The sequence below is a fragment of the Rhincodon typus genome, chromosome 29, assembly GCF_021869965.1.
Source record: "Rhincodon typus isolate 14 chromosome 29, sRhiTyp1.1, whole genome shotgun sequence".
Classification (NCBI taxonomy): Eukaryota; Metazoa; Chordata; class Chondrichthyes; order Orectolobiformes; family Rhincodontidae; genus Rhincodon; species Rhincodon typus.
The window spans coordinates 17,340,567-17,358,206 of NC_063360.1; the positions used below are offsets into that span (position 1 = coordinate 17,340,567).

General features: G+C 38.8%; 1 protein-coding gene across 3 annotated transcripts; it reads left to right on the forward strand.

Moving 5' to 3' along the window:
* Positions 1-898: 898 nt before the first annotated feature.
* org (oogenesis-related gene) lies at positions 899-17,061 on the forward strand. 3 transcript variants are annotated; one of them, XM_048614270.1, is made up of 7 exons: positions 899-1,166; positions 1,250-1,330; positions 6,020-6,242; positions 9,325-9,470; positions 12,009-12,143; positions 13,681-13,735; positions 16,938-17,061. In XM_048614270.1, exons 1-6 carry the CDS (start codon positions 1,113-1,115, stop codon positions 13,732-13,734), a joined length of 693 nt encoding a protein of 230 aa, XP_048470227.1. In that variant the 5' UTR covers positions 899-1,112; the 3' UTR covers position 13,735; positions 16,938-17,061. The 3 variants fall into 3 exon arrangements, with proteins under 3 accessions (XP_048470227.1, XP_048470228.1, XP_048470229.1); XM_048614271.1 differs by having other exon boundaries at positions 6,020-6,227; XM_048614272.1 differs by having other exon boundaries at positions 900-1,067.
* The last annotated feature ends 579 nt before the right edge of the window (positions 17,062-17,640 follow it).

A 17,640-nucleotide genomic window follows, 5' to 3' on the forward strand; every position in this document is an offset into this window, starting at 1 on the left:
ATGTGGAAGGTTTTCTTGGGGCCTTGGATGGAGGTGAGGGGGGAGGTGCAGTGGCAGGTGTAGCACCTCCTGCGGTTGCAGGGAAAGGTGCCGGGGGTGGTAGGGCTAGTGGGGAGTGTGGAGCGGATGAGGGAGTCGCGGAGAGAGCGGTCCCTCCAGAAGGCAGATAAGGTTGGGGAGGGAAATATATCCTTCGTAGTGGGGTCAGTCCTCAGTAAAGGACTCACCTTTATTCCCCTCCATCCGAACATCAATAAATACCGCTCATGCCTAGACATTGAGCAGTTTATCCGCCGCCTCTGCCTCCGCGCTTATTTCTTTAATCGTGAGTCTAACCCCCTTTAATGACCCCTTCTCCCACCTCCAACACACGCCATCCTCCTGGACACCACTCCAAGGCCAGACTGTAGACCAAAGAATAAAATTCTGTCCCTGTAAGACAGCACAGTACTCCCTCAGTGCCAGTGGAGTATCAACCTGTCTATTGCCTGTGTTGCAGTTTCTGGAAATGAGCAAATCACCTACTGACTCAGTCATGTTGGTGGTAGTGGTAACGTCTCTGGACTAGTAACCCAGAACCCCAGGCTAATGTTTCAGGTACATGGACTTGAATCCCTTTATGGCAGATGGTGAAATTTGACTTCGTTAAAAATCTTGATTAAAAACACAGCTATCTTAATGACAACCACATAATCAATGTCAATCGGGATCCCCAATATCCTTTAAAGAATGGAATCTGCATCATTATCCAGAGTAGCCTACATGTGAAGTCTTCAGACTGAGAACAATATGGTTCCCTCTTAACTATCCTCTAAACAACTAGAGACGGGGCGATAAGCGCTGGCCTAACCAGGCACACTGCATCCCATGATCCTATATAAAAGTGTGAGAACTACCAACGCAGCTGGAATTGTTGGGAAAAAGACGCAGAGAGAGACTCTTACAGCCTGCTTATCATAGCAATGAGAGCAGTCTGCCTTCAGCTAGCCCTTTAAGAGTGGGGCAGTGGTTCTGATGGTTCACGTGTTGCCTTGTTGGGTTCAACCCGCTGCGGCCAGTCAATTCCCGTTAGTATTTCATCGGGAGGGCTGCTGTGCTTTTGTTTATTCGTTATGGCTTTGCCGGAAGATGTAGTTAGTGGTAGTGAGGAACATAAAGATGTTCAGGTTTGGATGTGTGCGTGTTTTAATGAGGTTGATCAATATTATCTGTTTGCGTTTTTTTGTTGATTTGGGTTATTTGTATTTAGGAAATATGTTCAGCGACTACAGAAGCTCCCTTGTTCGCCTTCTTTAGCAGGATGTCTCGACTCGGGCCTCTAAAATACCTGGTATGTGGATACTTCCTCTGCACCAGCTACTGTACTGTTATGGTCTAATACTGCAAACTGGAAGTTGAGGGGTTACCTGTCCCAGACTGTGGAACCTCCAGCCTCAGCAATTAACTCGCACTTTGGATTTTTTTTTTATTTGGCTAGAATTAAAGCGCCCTTGTTTGCATTCCAGTTCCACCGTGTTACAATGTGGCGTGCTGTTTCCTTTATGGTTTTTGTGTGCCTCGAATCTCCTTAACGCTACCAGGAGTCTCTCAATTTTCGCGAACATTTACTTCGTTCATTGTAAATTAGAACAAGGGGCAATAAATGTAATGAATTGTAATTTCCTTTGTATTACTGATACCGTCGTGACTATAAACTAGTGAGGGTGTTGAAGCAGCTGGAGGCATTAAAAAGCCTCCCTCTACAGGGCTATCACTTGGAAAAAGAGAATGCATTATCGTCGTTGAAGACGAATGACGATGCCATTAGGATAATTTCGGTTTAAACCATCATGCTTTCCCGTGGTTCGTAATCCTACACGGACACGTGGAAAATACTCACTTTGCCTCGATTAATGTTTTGACATTTTGAGTACCAGTCTCTCCCTTTTTACGGTGGGTTAGGATAAAGATGAACTGGTAGAAACTTGCCAAGCGAGAGATCTGGGAAGGGAGAACATGATGAAAATCATTACACTGTGAGGCCAATGGTACTGATGCTTCCCTTTCCAATATCTGTCAAGGGTGTTCCTTTTGTACTGCATACATTACTTTAAATCTATTTGATTTAGTTGCATGAAATCTATTAACTCTTTCTGAAATTAGAGTAATCTTTACTTTGATGCAGCCTAACAGTTTCTTTACTGGTCAGTATTTGGAGTTATGCAAACTCCTGATGTGACATCCTGTATACATTTTTTTTGAGATAACAAGGTGTAGAGCTGGATGAACACAGCAGGCCAAGCAGCATCAGAGGAACAGGAAGGCTGACATTTCGGGCCTAGAATTTTTTTCTATCTTTCTTAATCAGCCTGGTCAGAGATGTTATTATAGACCTCAGCGGGTCATAGTCATACAGCATGGAAACAGACCCTTTTTTGTTTTGGTCCAACCAGTCTATGATGACCGTAATCCCAAACTAAACTAGTCCCACCTACCTGGTCCTGGTCCATATCCCTCCAAATGTTTCTTATTCATGTACTTTATACAAATATCCGCATCCACCACCACTTCCTGTGGAATGAACTTCCAGATGTGAACCACCATTTTTATTTAATCTTTCTCCTCTCGCCTTTTAAAAATATGCCGCCATGCTGTGGAAAAGATATTTGCCATTCACCTTAACTATATCCCTAATGATGTTATAAACTTCTTTAACCTACTACGCTCCAGTGGAAAAGGTCCCAGCCTCTCCTTGTAACTCAAGCCTTCCTTTCCCAGCAACATCCTTGTAAATCTCTTTTGAACCCTCTCCACCTTAATATCCTTCCTACAGCAGGGTGACCAGAACTGTATACAGTATTCCAGAAGAGGCTTCACTAACGTCCTAGACAACCTTAACATGATGTTCCAACTCCAATACTCAAAGCACTGAATAATGAAGGCATGCATGCAAAACGCCCTCTTAATCACCCTGTCTGCATGTGTCACAAACTTGACTTGAGCCCCGGCCTCTTGATCCAGGGATAGGGACACCGCCGCTGTACCACAAGTGACTTCATCTGACAAAAGAGCAGCTCTCTGAAAGCTTGTGATTCCAAATAAATCTGTTGGACTACAACCTGGTGTCATGTGATTTCTCACACGATAAATGAAAGCAATATTTGGAGAAACTCAAGTTTGGTAGCATCTGTGGAAAGACTAGCAATGTTAACATTTGAATCAAATATGATTCTTTTTGGACTGAACATTATCTCTGGTTTTGGCAGCAACTGTGCAGAGTTTCTTCAGCAGTTTAGTTTTATTTCGGTCTCCAGTATCTACTGTATTTTGTCTGTGTGCCTCCATTTCTAATGTTGTCATCCTCCTTCATGTTATTTTATTCGCCCATCAAACTTTGAGGTAAATCTACATGGTGCATGTGTGTGTGTTTATTGCTGCATTTACAAATACTAGTTAATTGCATTTCAAACAACTTTCTATGTTTTGAATGAAGATTGCAAATTAATTCCATTTCCTTACTATGCTTTAAGATAATGTTCCCACATTTCTCAGCCTCTAACTGGAAATCTTAATGTAACTAATGCCATTTGCTAGAAATTTTATTTCTCTTCCACAAGTTCGTTCTTAATTTGTTCATGGGATGCAGGCATAGCTGACTAGATCAGCTTTATGCACATCCTAACTACCCAGAGGGCATTTAAGAGTCAACCATGTTGCTCTAAGTTGATTCATATAGGCCAGACCAGGTAATGACAGCAGATTTTCTTCCCCAGAGGACATTGATGAAGTAGGAGAGTTGATTTTTTTCTTGTTTTGCAACAATTGATAGACATTACATAGTTGCCATTAGGCCAGCCTTTAATCCTAGAATTCAAATTCTGCCATCTGCCATGGTAGGGTTTGAATCCATTCTCTCTGAACACTTGACCTGGTGTTCAGGATTACAAGTCCGTTAGCATATATCACTACACCACCGCTTCCCTTTGCATGTGTACCTTAACCATAATGTAAGTGAAAAATTAGAAAATGCCTCTTGATCTCATTTACCAGGTTCAGTGGTGCTGGCTGTGAAGTAACTAATTGTGAGATTTTAAATTTATTTGTGTTTTTATCAAAATTAATGTTACTGTGGCAATGTATATAAGATTGCTTTTGAGATCAATTAGGTGGTACTTTGGACCACTTTTCTGTCCATTTGCTAAATTCCCATTGTTACGATATAATGCATGTTTTAAATGATGTAATGAATACCGTGTCACAGTCAGCTTCCTCCACCGTTTTGGAGTAGGAATGGTGAAGAACCTAGATCTGCACTGGCAGCAAAAAACAATTGTGTGTTGGAGTGAAAAAAAAAAAACTCAATTGTTTGAATGACGACTTATTTTGAGGCTGGTTGAGATTTTTACAATGATCTAGAGTAGCTGATCTAGACAGACCCAAAGGTTTCAGGTTTGGTTCTTAGTCTGTAGTGAGCAAACCGTAAAATAGGTTGCTGGGATATTGAAAGCCACTGTGTCTTGACCTGGATTTAATTTTAATTTTAACTTTAATTTTATCTATGCCTATTCTATATAGGTCTTAACACTGCAGAACTGGGCCTAGAATGTAAATGGCTCCCTCATGCACCACTTCTCCAGTCATTCAGTCATCTGCTCTAGCATTCTATTTCTATGCTCAGTGGCACTTTGTACCAGGGTGATCTAGGAAATGTGTACCCTTTTCGAGATCCTTCTTGCTAGTTTGTTTCTTGCACCTTAAAATTTGGCTGTAGGATCTTGTTCAACTTTCTGCCTGTGCTGTTAGAATCATGAATACTGATTACTGACTGGCCCTGTTGGTGTGCTCTGTATTCACTTGATGATCTCCTTGATTTGGCACCAGGGAGACAACATACCATTTTGGATTCTGGTTTGTGGCTGCAGGGCTTCAAAATCCCTTGACTGTTACTTTCCCAATCGTCCTCTGCACAGCCGAACCAGTTCTAGTGCCTTTATCTCAGTTCTGGCCATGTTTCCAAGTGGAGCAATCACTCTCTCCAGTGAGGTTGAGAAAAGGTCACGGTAGCGGCCCCAGCACTTTTTTGGCCTAGTCCTGCTTGACTGCCTTGTGGTCATTCATTCTCTTTGTGATGACTTGCAGTGCGGTCACATCCAGAATCATGTTACCGTGTAGTTTCTACCTGCAACAGGAATGAGATGTCCTACCATGCCTTTTGTGGACTGTTAACTGACTTAACAAAAGTAATCTTGTCACTTTACCAATGGCCCACGAATCAAATGCCTTCTTTGTACTAACATCCATTTTATAGGATGGTTATTTTAAATAAGAGACTGACTTCAGTGTCACAAATTCAAAACTTAGTCTATTAAATGTTTAAAGGCTTTAATTTAATCCATTGCCCTTAATTTTTCCAAATAAAGGCAACAGCCATGTTCATTTTATATTAATCTTGAATTAAGCGCAACTTGCATTTACCGGAATGATTCTTGGACTCCAACACTGAAATTATGAAGAGAGATTAAATAAACAATATTAAATTCTCTGCTTTCCTAACTGTCTTCAAGAATTTCAATGTCAGTAGGTTTGGGAATATAGAACTAGAGGCTGCATAGTCTTTAAATTAGGCCAAGACTCATCAAGTGAGATTAGGGAATGCTTGCCTGAAAAAGGAGACACCATTTGAATTCTTCTGCATTTGACACTAGAAATGAGAACTTCTAAAATCTGGGATCAAAGATATTGAAGAATATGGGATAAAAATTAGTAACTGGGGTTGTGCTTGAGATCAACCATGATCTCACTAACTGGCACAACAGGCTGAAGGTGTAAAATGGCTTGGTTACTAAATTGGTCACCTATAATTGGATTATGCACTGCGTGGACCTATAAAGTGTAAATTTAAAGGAAAACATTTCTGCATGTTTAATGGCTGAGCTGCAGCTTCCTGCACCTGATTCTGAGGTAGCATTTTAGAAACGTACTGATGACATCTAAACTACTTGAGGTTTATTTTTGTGTAAAAGTTTGTTTTTTTTTCTAGTTCAGCGTGATTTGGAGGTTGACGACATGGGCCAGTTCCTCGGTGCCAGTGGAAGAAGTAAAAGCTGCTGACACGAATATGCTCGTGGGAAGGCGCTGGGTTACAGGGAAGAAACGCCTAAGCAGATTAGCTCGCTTTGTGTTTTCTATGACACCCTACAGACTGCAACAGATGCTTGGCTTCCCTGTGCCCAGCAGTTTAGGCCAAGGTGAAATTGCAGATGGTAGGCATTATGTGAAGTGACTTCTTTATGAAAAAAAAATTCGCTACTTTCTATGCATAAGTGATTAGACTATCTCCCTTGCTTGTTTTGAGTATGCAATTAGGATTATGTAATTGTTTGTTTGATGTTTGCAAATCTTGTGCATAGCAGGCTAAATGGGGAGTTATGCTGCATTCTTCAATCCCCACAATTGGGGAAACATTTTAACGAATCACAGCCCGATCTGGTCCTCAGTGGCACGCTCTCATTCGGAGAGCTTGCATTAGCTTACCAAAAACAAAACCATGTGCTGTAGTCAATAATAATATAGAATAAATAGTAAATGCTTCTGTTAGTCCTTTTTGACTACAGCTGGTCTGTATTTAATAGCCAGATGATTTGAGTGATATATTATGAATGATCATGGATTCAGAAATTTTATTGGCTGAAAGATGTGCCAGACAGCCGAATTCTATTTTCCACCATTTGATCAGTTGCTCTGCAGGTTATGGGACTTGAGTGTTGTTTCCAGACACCTTCCTTTCCTTTCCTTTCCCGGAAAGGATTTGAACGTTTCTGCTTCTACATTCCTGGCAGGAAGCGGGGTGCAGACCCTCGTAAGAAGTGTTTCTTATCGCCCTCTCCTCTTTCCACTAATCACTCTCAAATCTGTCCCCGCTAGTCACTGACCTCATTACTAAAGATAAATAGATATTTCCCATCCACTCTATTTTCAGGTCTTTCACAACTATGTACATTTTCCCTTTGGCTTCCTCTGTTTCGAGGACAACAATCCCAGCCTATCCAATCTTTTCTCATGACTGTATTTGTCCAGATAGGGCACCAATCCCCTCAATCTCTCTGGTCCAATTACATCCCTTTCTGGAGTGAGGTGACCATAAACTAAGTACAATACTGAAGTTACGGCTTAACAAACAACTTGCACGGTTCCAGCATAACCTACCTCCTCTTCGTATTGTATACCTCCACTGATAAAGGAAGGGATTCCATATGCTGCCTTAACAATCTTTTGTTGACCTGTTTTTCTACCTAGATATTTGCTCAAGGTCACTCATTTCCTAGAACCTTGGTATTGTCCCAATAATTATGTATTCCTTTTGTCTTGTTTGACCTTCCCGAATGCCTCCTTTTTCTCTCTCTCGTGTTGAATTTGGAAATTGCCTGCTCACCTGGCCAGTCCATTGATATTTTCCCAATGACATGCCCTACATTTCGATTGAAGTCGTTGATTGCCTGACAAACATATCCACTAATGTCCTCCTTTCATTTTCAGTTCTGAATGTACACTTGAGCCTCCATTCTCCCGAAACTGTAATATGTCCTCATGAACAGATTTGGCAGAATATAGTTTTCCAGGATTTTTGCAAGGAAGTGCTTCTGAGCAGTAGGCACTTGTTCCCCTTTTAAAAACTGTACCAGCAATTCACTATTCCAGTTCTTTGTAAATTGCGTCTTTTTACAACGCTTGTTTTGGCTCATTTCAAGTTCGAACGAAAGGTAAGTGAGCATCCTACAGATCAGCAGCAGTCAGTGCTGTGTAACTGGCTCTTCCTTCCTACTTTTTTCAATCATGTTAAAGTTTCCTGAGATGCCAATAGGAACTTGTTGTCGAGAGACCATTTTGCTGCTGTTAGCAACCTAGAATTGTTACTGTTGTGACATGATTTCTGTGATTCTTGGATCTTGGTGTAGGGGGAAAAAGAATGAAGTGACTTCTAACTATGGAGACAAAAAAGCTCCTTTCTTTACTCGCTTCATTCTACCTGTCCCCTGCAACAATTTGGATTTACCTGCTAAGTTAGAAAGGACTCGACTGTAAGAACTGGGATCATAAACTCAACAGATTTGGTTCTTTTCAGCAAGTTAACTTTGTTAAAAACTATATGTAGAATGGTTTCAGATTTGACTTTCACACGCTTGCAATTACAGTTCATCAACACACTAAGAGATAGCAAGAACTGCAGATGCTGGAGTCAGTCAATACAGTGTAGAGCTGGAGGAACACAGCAGGTCAGGCAGCATCAGAGGGGCCAGAAAGTCAGTGTTTCGGGTATACACCCTTCATCAGGACTGGGGAGGGGTAAGGGAGCTTGAAAATAAATAGAGATTGGAGAAGGGAAGGATACCTTGCCTGAACTAGTCCATAGAAATGTAAAAAGAGATGGAAAGACAGTAGCTGGATGACTCAGCTGACTTCAGGTTGAATTGATGGCCTGTGATCTATCTTTAATAGTCCTGTTGCATCTGATTCAAAGATATTGCTCGAGGTAGTGCTAGTTAAATTTTCTTGGATCATAGCTGCAACAGGAGTGTCTCTGGGCTCAGAGAATTCGTTATGTCTTTTAAGATTACCTTGAAATTTGAAGGTTACAGAACTCTACTCACTGCTACCTTTTTAAAAGTGTATTTTTAAATTGCTGACTATTTATGGAGTAGAGTTCCATACTTCTGGAATGTATAAAAATGGAGAAATAGATTTATTTCTTTCATTATATTTGAAATGGCCTACATGTTAGGTTTTTTCACTTCAGCCGGGAATACAGGTTTGGTAATATGGATACCTGCTTGACTATAAGATGCTTTTTACGTTGAATATAGTTTTTTTTTTTAAAGCTTTAGCATATACTCATTTACCTTCTTCCCATACACCATTTATGTGCTTTTGTCAATATTGCTGCACCTAGCAAAATGAGTGAAGTTTATTTCTGAAGGCATCAGCTTGACTGTCATTTTTAATGCTATATGTGTTCCCCATAGCACAAGCAAATGTTGAAACTGTGCTTTGCAGTGATTTCATATCATTACAAAAATGTTTTGTTACCTCAGTGTAACAACACAAACCTCCATTTTTGAAGATTTGTAAACGAAAACCTGATTGCATTGTGTAGCTTATGAACTCAGGAGCCTTGTGGGGGGAAAAAATTGACTTTTTAAATTGTATTCCTCTTAACTCAGTTATGCAGTATTTGCACTTTTGCTTCCCTTGACTTGCCTGTGAGATGACTGTCAGCTGTAGTGTTTGTCTGAAGTCCATTAGTTTAGATTGTAAATGCAGCTCTGTACTCTGATTTCACATTTTCAGAACTCAGATCGTCACCTAATAAACCATATGGCAAAGGAAGCAAAAGGAAACAAGATGATCTAGCTGATGAAGAACTCTGCTGGGTTGAATCTTTGGCCTGTGACCTACCGGAAGATGATGATTCAGTGGAAGATCCCACTTATGAGGTGTTGATTTAGAATTGCCACAATAAATATTGTAGGATTTTTATTAACGTACTGTGTGCAGCAATCAGCAAGATGTTTGTCATAGTGTGGAGCTGGAGGAACCCAGCGGGCCAGGCAACATCAGAGGAGCAGAAAAGTTGACATTAAGGGTCCCGACCCGAAACGTCAATTTTCCTGCTCCTCTGATGCTGCTCGGCCTGCTGTGTTCCTCCAGCTCCACACTGTTATCTCTGACTCCAGCATTTGCAGTTCCTGCTATCACCTAAGATGCTTGTGTTTGGTTTCTCCTGAGTGTGGCTTTTTATTTTGTTTTGAAGTATGATTCCATGGAAACTGAATAAGTCAAAATGCCAGTTGGGGATTGTATGCCTCTGACTATTCACTCTCCTCATACAGTCTCCCTCTGATATCACATTACCGGGATTCCTGAGACTAGGGACTTGTGCCAGTGAATTGCTTACAAGTTCTTTTTTTTTTCTAACCAAATAGCTCAGCTGCTGCCTCCATAAAGTTAATTTTGCTCCAGTCTTTCTCAACTGCACCAAGTAAATAATATAAGTGGGCTTCTCTCTAAGGCTACTGTGACCTGCAATGAACAATCAGCACCTAAAGCTTTGTTTACAATCTCCATATTTTTCTAACTGACTGAGTTCTGTTGGCATACTTTTCATGCTAGTCTCCACAATGCAAGTGCCCTAATTTTGAGAATGCTCAACCCCTGCCTGATCTCTGTACCAAAAAGCCTGTCACACTGCACATGTACTAGGACTCCCAGGGCATGTTGGTAATTGGAGTTCTCAGCCTCCATAGCAATGCCATAAAGAAGCATTTGCTGGAGTCTCTCATCCCACCTTAAAAAAGCAAAGGCAACTTAGCATTTCTCCCCATAAGGAACACAGATAATTTGTCATACTTGTGTTCTCATTGCTGTTGAGTTAAGCTATTTTAATTTTGGACCAAGGTGGAAACCTACTATGAAGGTCTTTATTGAGAATCTCAAAGGCAGATTATATCGTGTAAAAGCACATCTGGCTTCAGCCCCTTTTCAGTTCTGATCAATTTTAGCTGCATTATTTCCTGGTTTTTATCTATTTCCTCCTATTCCAGTGATTTAAACCAGTATGTTTTGTTATGATCAACACACATTTTCAATATCAGAACTTGGCCTTTCTGCATGCAAGGATCCATCATTGGGACATCAATCTGTTAAACAAACTATTGACTTCAGTGGCTGACTTGATGACTCCTCTCTGACAAGTCAAGATGCACAGTTTGCAAGTCAGGAATCTTGGTTTGTTTTTTTTTTGCCTAGTTTTATGCTCACAGCAAGAGTTTATATTCAAAACTGTTCCAGAAGGCTGGGGTTTCTTCATAACTCCGAATTACATGTTAAAACCTTTTTTTGTTTGTTATTCTCATGGGATTTGGGTGTCACTGGCTTTTTTTTTTGCCTTTCTCAAACTGCCATGGAATTGATTTGAAATGGCTGAAAGAACCAGAGTTCAGTTAAGAGTAAACCACATTGCTGTGAATGTGGAGTCCCATGTAGGCCGGACTAGGTGTGACAAACTTCCTTCCCTGAAAGACACTAGTGGACCAGATTTGGCTTTTACAGCAATCAAGTGGTTGTCAATAGGCTAGTTTTTAATAACTAAATATTTATTGATTTACATTTCACCAACTGCCACAGAGATTTGAACACATTAGTCTGGATCGTTAGTCCAGTTTACTGACATTTGCCAAGCTACACAAACACATTCTCAAAATACCACAACACAGTAGAGTGAACTATGCAGATACCAGTCTTGGTCTTGCATTATTGAAAGATTATTCCATGAGCCCTACTGCCTAATGCTAATCAGTCTATTCCACATTCCTCTTTGCATGTATTTCTAATAATTTCATTTCCTTACTCTAACACCACCCACACTGCTATTTATGCCTAGTGAGGAATAATTGAGTGACATCTTTGCAAAACTACAACAGGGTCCTGAAGCCCTTCCACAGCAGTGACTTTGCTTTTAAATGAAAAGCTGGAAAACCTTTTTAACCCTCACCTAAAAAAGTATTTAGTCATTTTTTTAAAACTTTCCTTTCTTCAAACACCCTTCTGTCTGATTTCAAACCAAGACTAAAAATTATTATTAGAAATAAAAATCCAGATATATTTTAAGATAATCTGGAATCTTGCAGACTGTTTTAACTGAATTTATTGCAGTTAAAGGGAGAGGTTATGTGTATTTGGATGGAAAAGCTCAGCTGCCAACTGCAGGTAGGAAGCCTAATGAAATTTAGTTTTGGCTACAGTTTGGAAACCAACAAAATAGGTTTCTATGGGGCATATCCACTTTGGTTTTTTTTGGTTATAAAGTTGTTTTCTAAAGAATGTAAAGTTAAAAGACCATTTTTAATGACTTAGTGAAGACTTGAATACCAATTAATTATGCCATTTTGTTCTCCTTAGTTTAAGACTGCAGTTTTTTGCCATTAATAAATTTTATTTTTGAATTGACATTTGACACTTACAACTCCATTTAGCCCAGCAAATACTACACTGACTCTGAAGAAGTTAGCGAGGAGCACAGGGAATGTAATGATACAGAGACTGACCTGGAGGTAGAAGAGACTGGAGACCCTGGCTTATTGAGACTGAAAGAGACTCCTCATCATGAGGTAAGAACTAGATGTTTTGCACAATGAGAAATTAGACTTTGGTTTTATTACCAATAAACAATTTGGGTTATTTTGCATCACATAGGGAAAAACTGAAATTATTCCATGAGTGAAATGTCATAAAGAGAATAATCTTGAACTTTAAGACTCCTGTGCATTTTGCAGATCTTAGTCTGTCTGTTTTGACGCTTGTAGTCAATGTCCTGCTGATCTGTTCCACAATCCTAAATTTTCTAAAACTGCCTTCATCAACAGATTATTCATAACTGCTGTTCAGAAATAGTCTGTGACCTAAACTGTCAATTATCATACAACAACACATTCTTGTCATCTAGTAGTGGGGAGAGGGCAACCCTCATGACAGAAGTGATGTACAAATGCTTTGATATTCTGTAATTTGTTTAAATAATAGATGTGCAAATGGTCACACATTAAATATTCAAATGATGTTTCCTTCGTTTAAAAAATATGTACACAGCATTGTATATTATGGCAATTCAGTGATTTAGTCTAACTTAAGTAATGGCTGCTTCAGCCACTTCCATATTTTTTATTAGCTTCCAGACCTGATACATGCTACTTCTGCCTGTCAACTTGATTTATTTATTCATTGTCATGTGTACTTGTAATTTGTAAGAAATACAGTGAAGTGTTGTATAATATTGCCACTCTGGTGCCATTTTGAAACATAGAAAATTACAACAGTGTTGTACCATTACTGGTCTTGTAGCAGAATTCATTTCGCTGTCATTTCTTTGCTTTTTGAAACCAAAGACGTTGCATTTTAAATGCTGACATACTTTTTTTTTCACTGTCTGTTTGAAAAATTGAGAGGAAAAATCCTATGAAATTTCCTCTGAATATCTGAATTTTCTAACTATCCCCTTGTGAGCACTGGTGAATTCTTTTTTCAATTTACTTGATCTTTACAATGTTCCTCTTTTTAAATTTCTGTCGTTCTGTTTTTATACTATGCTTGATTTTAAATGGCTAATTTGGATATTCAGTAGCCTGAGCTGTGCCTGCAAAGAAGAGCATGCAATGAATCCAGTCTGGAGCCTTCAATTGGACCTAATGGAAATATACAGACCTGAAATGTTAGCTGTTTTTCTCTCCAGAAAGTTTTGACTTGCAGTTTTTTCACTATTGCCTTCCTGAAATATCAAACAGGCTTTCAAGAGCAGATTTGTTAAAGGTGACTTCAAGTGAGCCATGTATTTCAGTTTAATTTTGTCTTAAAATCTAAACTTTTCCATAACTGACCCAAGACTAGAAGTTTTATAAAACCCCTATTCTACTGTGCCTTGGGTTTTGGTAGGAGCTGTTCCATTATGATGGCTGAGACTAAAGAGCCATATTTTTCTACGTTAGCTCTAGATAATAGTATGAAGAATTTGAAGTTAATCTGGGGTGATTTGGATTCCATGGTGACAGGTGACTGGCCTGTTTGGGGATGGGGGGTGGAAAGCTATCATCACTCCTGAAATTAAATTTCTTATGTATTCTAAATTTAAAACTTGATTTCCACATTTTGTAGCAGAATGAAAACGATGTACCTTGCATTGATTCTAATGAGCGTATCAATTCTTAAGGTAAGATTTTAGCCTCTAGGCATCAATAAATTGCCAAAAATGTGTAGTGTATTGCCTCAAAGTCAAAAGTAATCATCTCTCATGTTAGAGTTCCTACTCAATTTATTGGATTTGTTTGATTCAAGACAGAACAAAGATCTAGGTGATTATTTCTTTACTACATTAATGCATACAAGCTGAAGTCTGTCATCAGGTCCCCTTGTGGTTTTAAACGGCTTTCTGCTGTGTTTACTGCAAGCATTTTTTTTTGGGTTAAAGACCTCAGTTTTGCATGTTGTTTATTGTAGTAATCATGTCCTCTGTAACTGCAAATGTATCAGATTTGAGTAAGATAATTATGTCCTAATGCCTTTCAATGCCAACAGCCATGTCACTCTTGTATCTAGTTGGCTATTTAATTTATATATAAACTTTGCTTCAAAGTCAAGACTAGATAAACTGTCTGGGTGTCAACGAATCTAAGTGGTATCTTAAGATTAACTAAACTGCTTTTGATCTTCCTGAATTCCTTCAATTCTAGAGTATTTTTCAAATCCTTGAAAGTAACAGACAGAACCACCGTTTAAGGAAGAGGGACAATGGGGTGCAATAAGAGGGCATATGCTAGAATCAATTATTAAGGAAAAGGTAATAGTACTTAATGCTTGGCATGACTTTGAGCAGCGTTAACATGGATTTATGAATGGGAAATGGTTGGGAAAATCTTTAAATTTTGAGGATGGAAAAGGGGATATTAGGCCTGTAGCATATTTGTGATTTTTAACATCGAGGAACATGGATAGCTATTCAAAATTGGTCCTTTTATTCGCATGGATTAATGTTCAGAAAATAGAATATTTGCAGATTGATAACTTGCAATCTGCAGTATATAGCAAGGATCAATACTTTGACCTCAACTATTTACAATCTATATTAGAGATGGGGTTGATGTAATGGCAGTGTAAATTTTAGAATGGCAAGTAATCTGAACTGCAGAAAGATATTGATCATGTGTCTGTCTGGAAGAATCTGTTCAATGGAATACAATGAAGTTATCCACCTCTTAATGAAAAAATTAAAAAAACAGTTTTTAAAATGCTCAGACTAGGAATATGTACATGCTGAGGGTCCTGGTCGTCCTTTATATATGGAAGACAAGATTAGCATTCACGTTTCACATTTCTTAAACAGTGTTCATTTCAGACTAGAGAGCCTTCCTTTTTTATACTGTTGTGTTTCCATGAAGATCTTCTAATATCAGTTATTTGAGGTTTCACGATCAGTTTTAAGTGTTATAACCCCTTTAAAACCTTACCTTCACTGAATTCAGTAAATTATCTGATGGTTAGTTCTAGAAAAAGTCCAATGCTAAACCTGTTTTTATTTCCCCTATTCTTTCCTACCACAGTCCTGATTTTTTTTCAAATGTTTAAGTATTTTAAAAAGATGCAATGGTGTGTGCACTGCTTTTTTTTCTAATATTTTCCCCCACTGATTTTCCACCCTCTTGGAGTGACAATATGAAATCAATTATTTCTCATCTTTTTTGTAATAATACCTCTCTGGTCTCTGATGCACCAGCTAAAATGTTTTTGTCTTCTTTGCTCTACACACAGTAATCCTGCTAACCTTTGTATATTGGGTCAAACTATTGTTTTCAAAACCTCATTTGATCCTGGTAACTTTGTTGTAGTCTCTGGCTTTGATATCCTCCTTTGCTGTAGTGGTACACCCAAATATTCATGTGGGATTGTTTATTCCCTGTGATCCATGCTACTAGTTATAAAACAATCAAAGTGCTGTTTTCTTTACAATGCTGTCTATCTACACCTGTACTTTTGTAGAACTTTTTTGGTGTTCAGTACTCAATGTTTCAGTCTCCTGTACTAAATAAGTACTTTTCTCCTTCCTGTTTTTCCCCTTCTCCAGGTTTACATCGATCTTTCTTTCTGTTCTATTAAACATTATTGTCCTTCAAACGTCTTTGCAACCAGCACACAGTGGAATTGCATTATTCCTTCGATAGACCAGATTAAATGCAATTTTTGGTTTTGTGAGCTTGAATGCTTTTTTCAATTTCCTTTAAATATCAGATTGAATGAAGTGGTTAACTGGGAGTCTGTTCACTTCCACTTTATTATTGAAGGGAAAGAGAAATTCTTTTCTCTTTATAATTGCAAGTCTATCTAAGCTTGACAGAAGAATTGACCGAGAGCTGCGCCATTGAGTCTCCTGCTGTTCATGGAGATCCATGGCTGATCTGATAACCCCAATTCCACTTTTCTGCCTTTTCTTCCCCATAAGCCTTGATTCCCTTCCTGGTTTAGAAATCTATCCATCTCTGCCTCCAATATACTTAACGATTCAGCATTGTTAGCCTTCTACAATAAAACATTTCTCTGATTCACTACTCAAATTCCTCCTCATCTGTCTCAAATGTACTGTTTGACTATGTTCTCCAGTCCAAAACTCTCCCACAAAGTGAAATGAATTCTTCACATCTACCCTGTCAAGTCCCCTAAAAGTCTTTTGTAATTGATCAGACTTGAGGTACTCCTTTTTTTTTAAAAAATTTAAATAGAACTCCTTTTATGACCCTTGGGACATGTGCAAAAAAATGTATTACTGTGTTGCAGTGTGTGACATGCAACCAAATTGCACACCGCACACTGATTACATTGCAGTACAATAAGAGCCAGATTGTCTTGTTGACTTGTGTGGTAACCAAGACTGAGGAAAACACTCCTGCTTTTTCAGCCAACTGCACATTAGACCAAGTCTCAGCTTAAGTTTGCAATTAAAAGATTCCTTTGTATGCATAGAACTCTATTCAATATTGAAGTGTCTGAAAATATTTCTTAGATTATAAAGAGGTTTTCCATAGAACACTGAGGAGTCAATGAATTGAGCCCTTTGAATCTGTACTGGTGCTGCCAGACCAGATTCAGAGAAACAATTAATATTTCAAGTCCAGTGACCTATCCTATGGTATTTGGACCAATTTTTTTTTTCTTTTAAACATAATCTATTTTTCTGATCAACCTGTTATTAAACATCTTTGGATCAGGTGGGAGTTTAAACTGGACTTGCGGGTCTTGAGGTGGGGACAGTACCACTATGCCACAGACCTTTTGATGCAGTTTAGTAGTGTTTGGCCTGGTTCAAATGTATTGTGAAAATTTTTATTTTCTTTTGCCTCTAGTAAACTTTGTTTTTTTTTCAGATTGAGAACCTGAGCATGACTGACTTTTCTCCATAAATATTTGAACTTTTGTAATTTGAATCAACTGTACTTTCTGTACATTCAGTTTTGTGTATTGAGATTTAATAAAAATCATTCAGTTTAATCATCATTTAGTTCATCTTTTTAAGAGCCAAATTGAAAGCCATTTTTATGCTAATAAAAGCCTATTCACAGCTCTTGCTACCCTTGTTTTCACCGTGCACACTTCATTAACTTCAGTTCATCCAAAATGTTATTCCCACAGCAAATTCTGTTCAAGTTACCTTGGTGCTTGAGAGATAGTAGGAACTGCAGATGCTGGAGAATCTGCGATAACAGGGTGTAAAGCTGGATGACCACAGCAGGCCAAACAGCATCAGAGGAGCAAGAAAGCTGATGTTTCGGGCCTAGACCCTTCTTCCGCCTTACCTTGGTGCTTGTTGCCTTACTTCAGGTCCAGGTCCAGCTCCAGCAACAACTTGATTCTAAAAGTTTTTTAACTAAAAATAAATTGTTCTAAAATCCACGGCTTCAACCCCTCCCAACTGTTAACCATTTTCTATCCCACAAGTCTCGACATCTGTGTCTCTTGTGCATCTCCAGTTTCTATTCCTTCACTGTTGGCCATGCCTCCTTGTTCATGTGTCCTAGGATCTGGAATTCCCTCTTTAGAACTCTTTCTGAGCTTTATTAAAAGATGCTT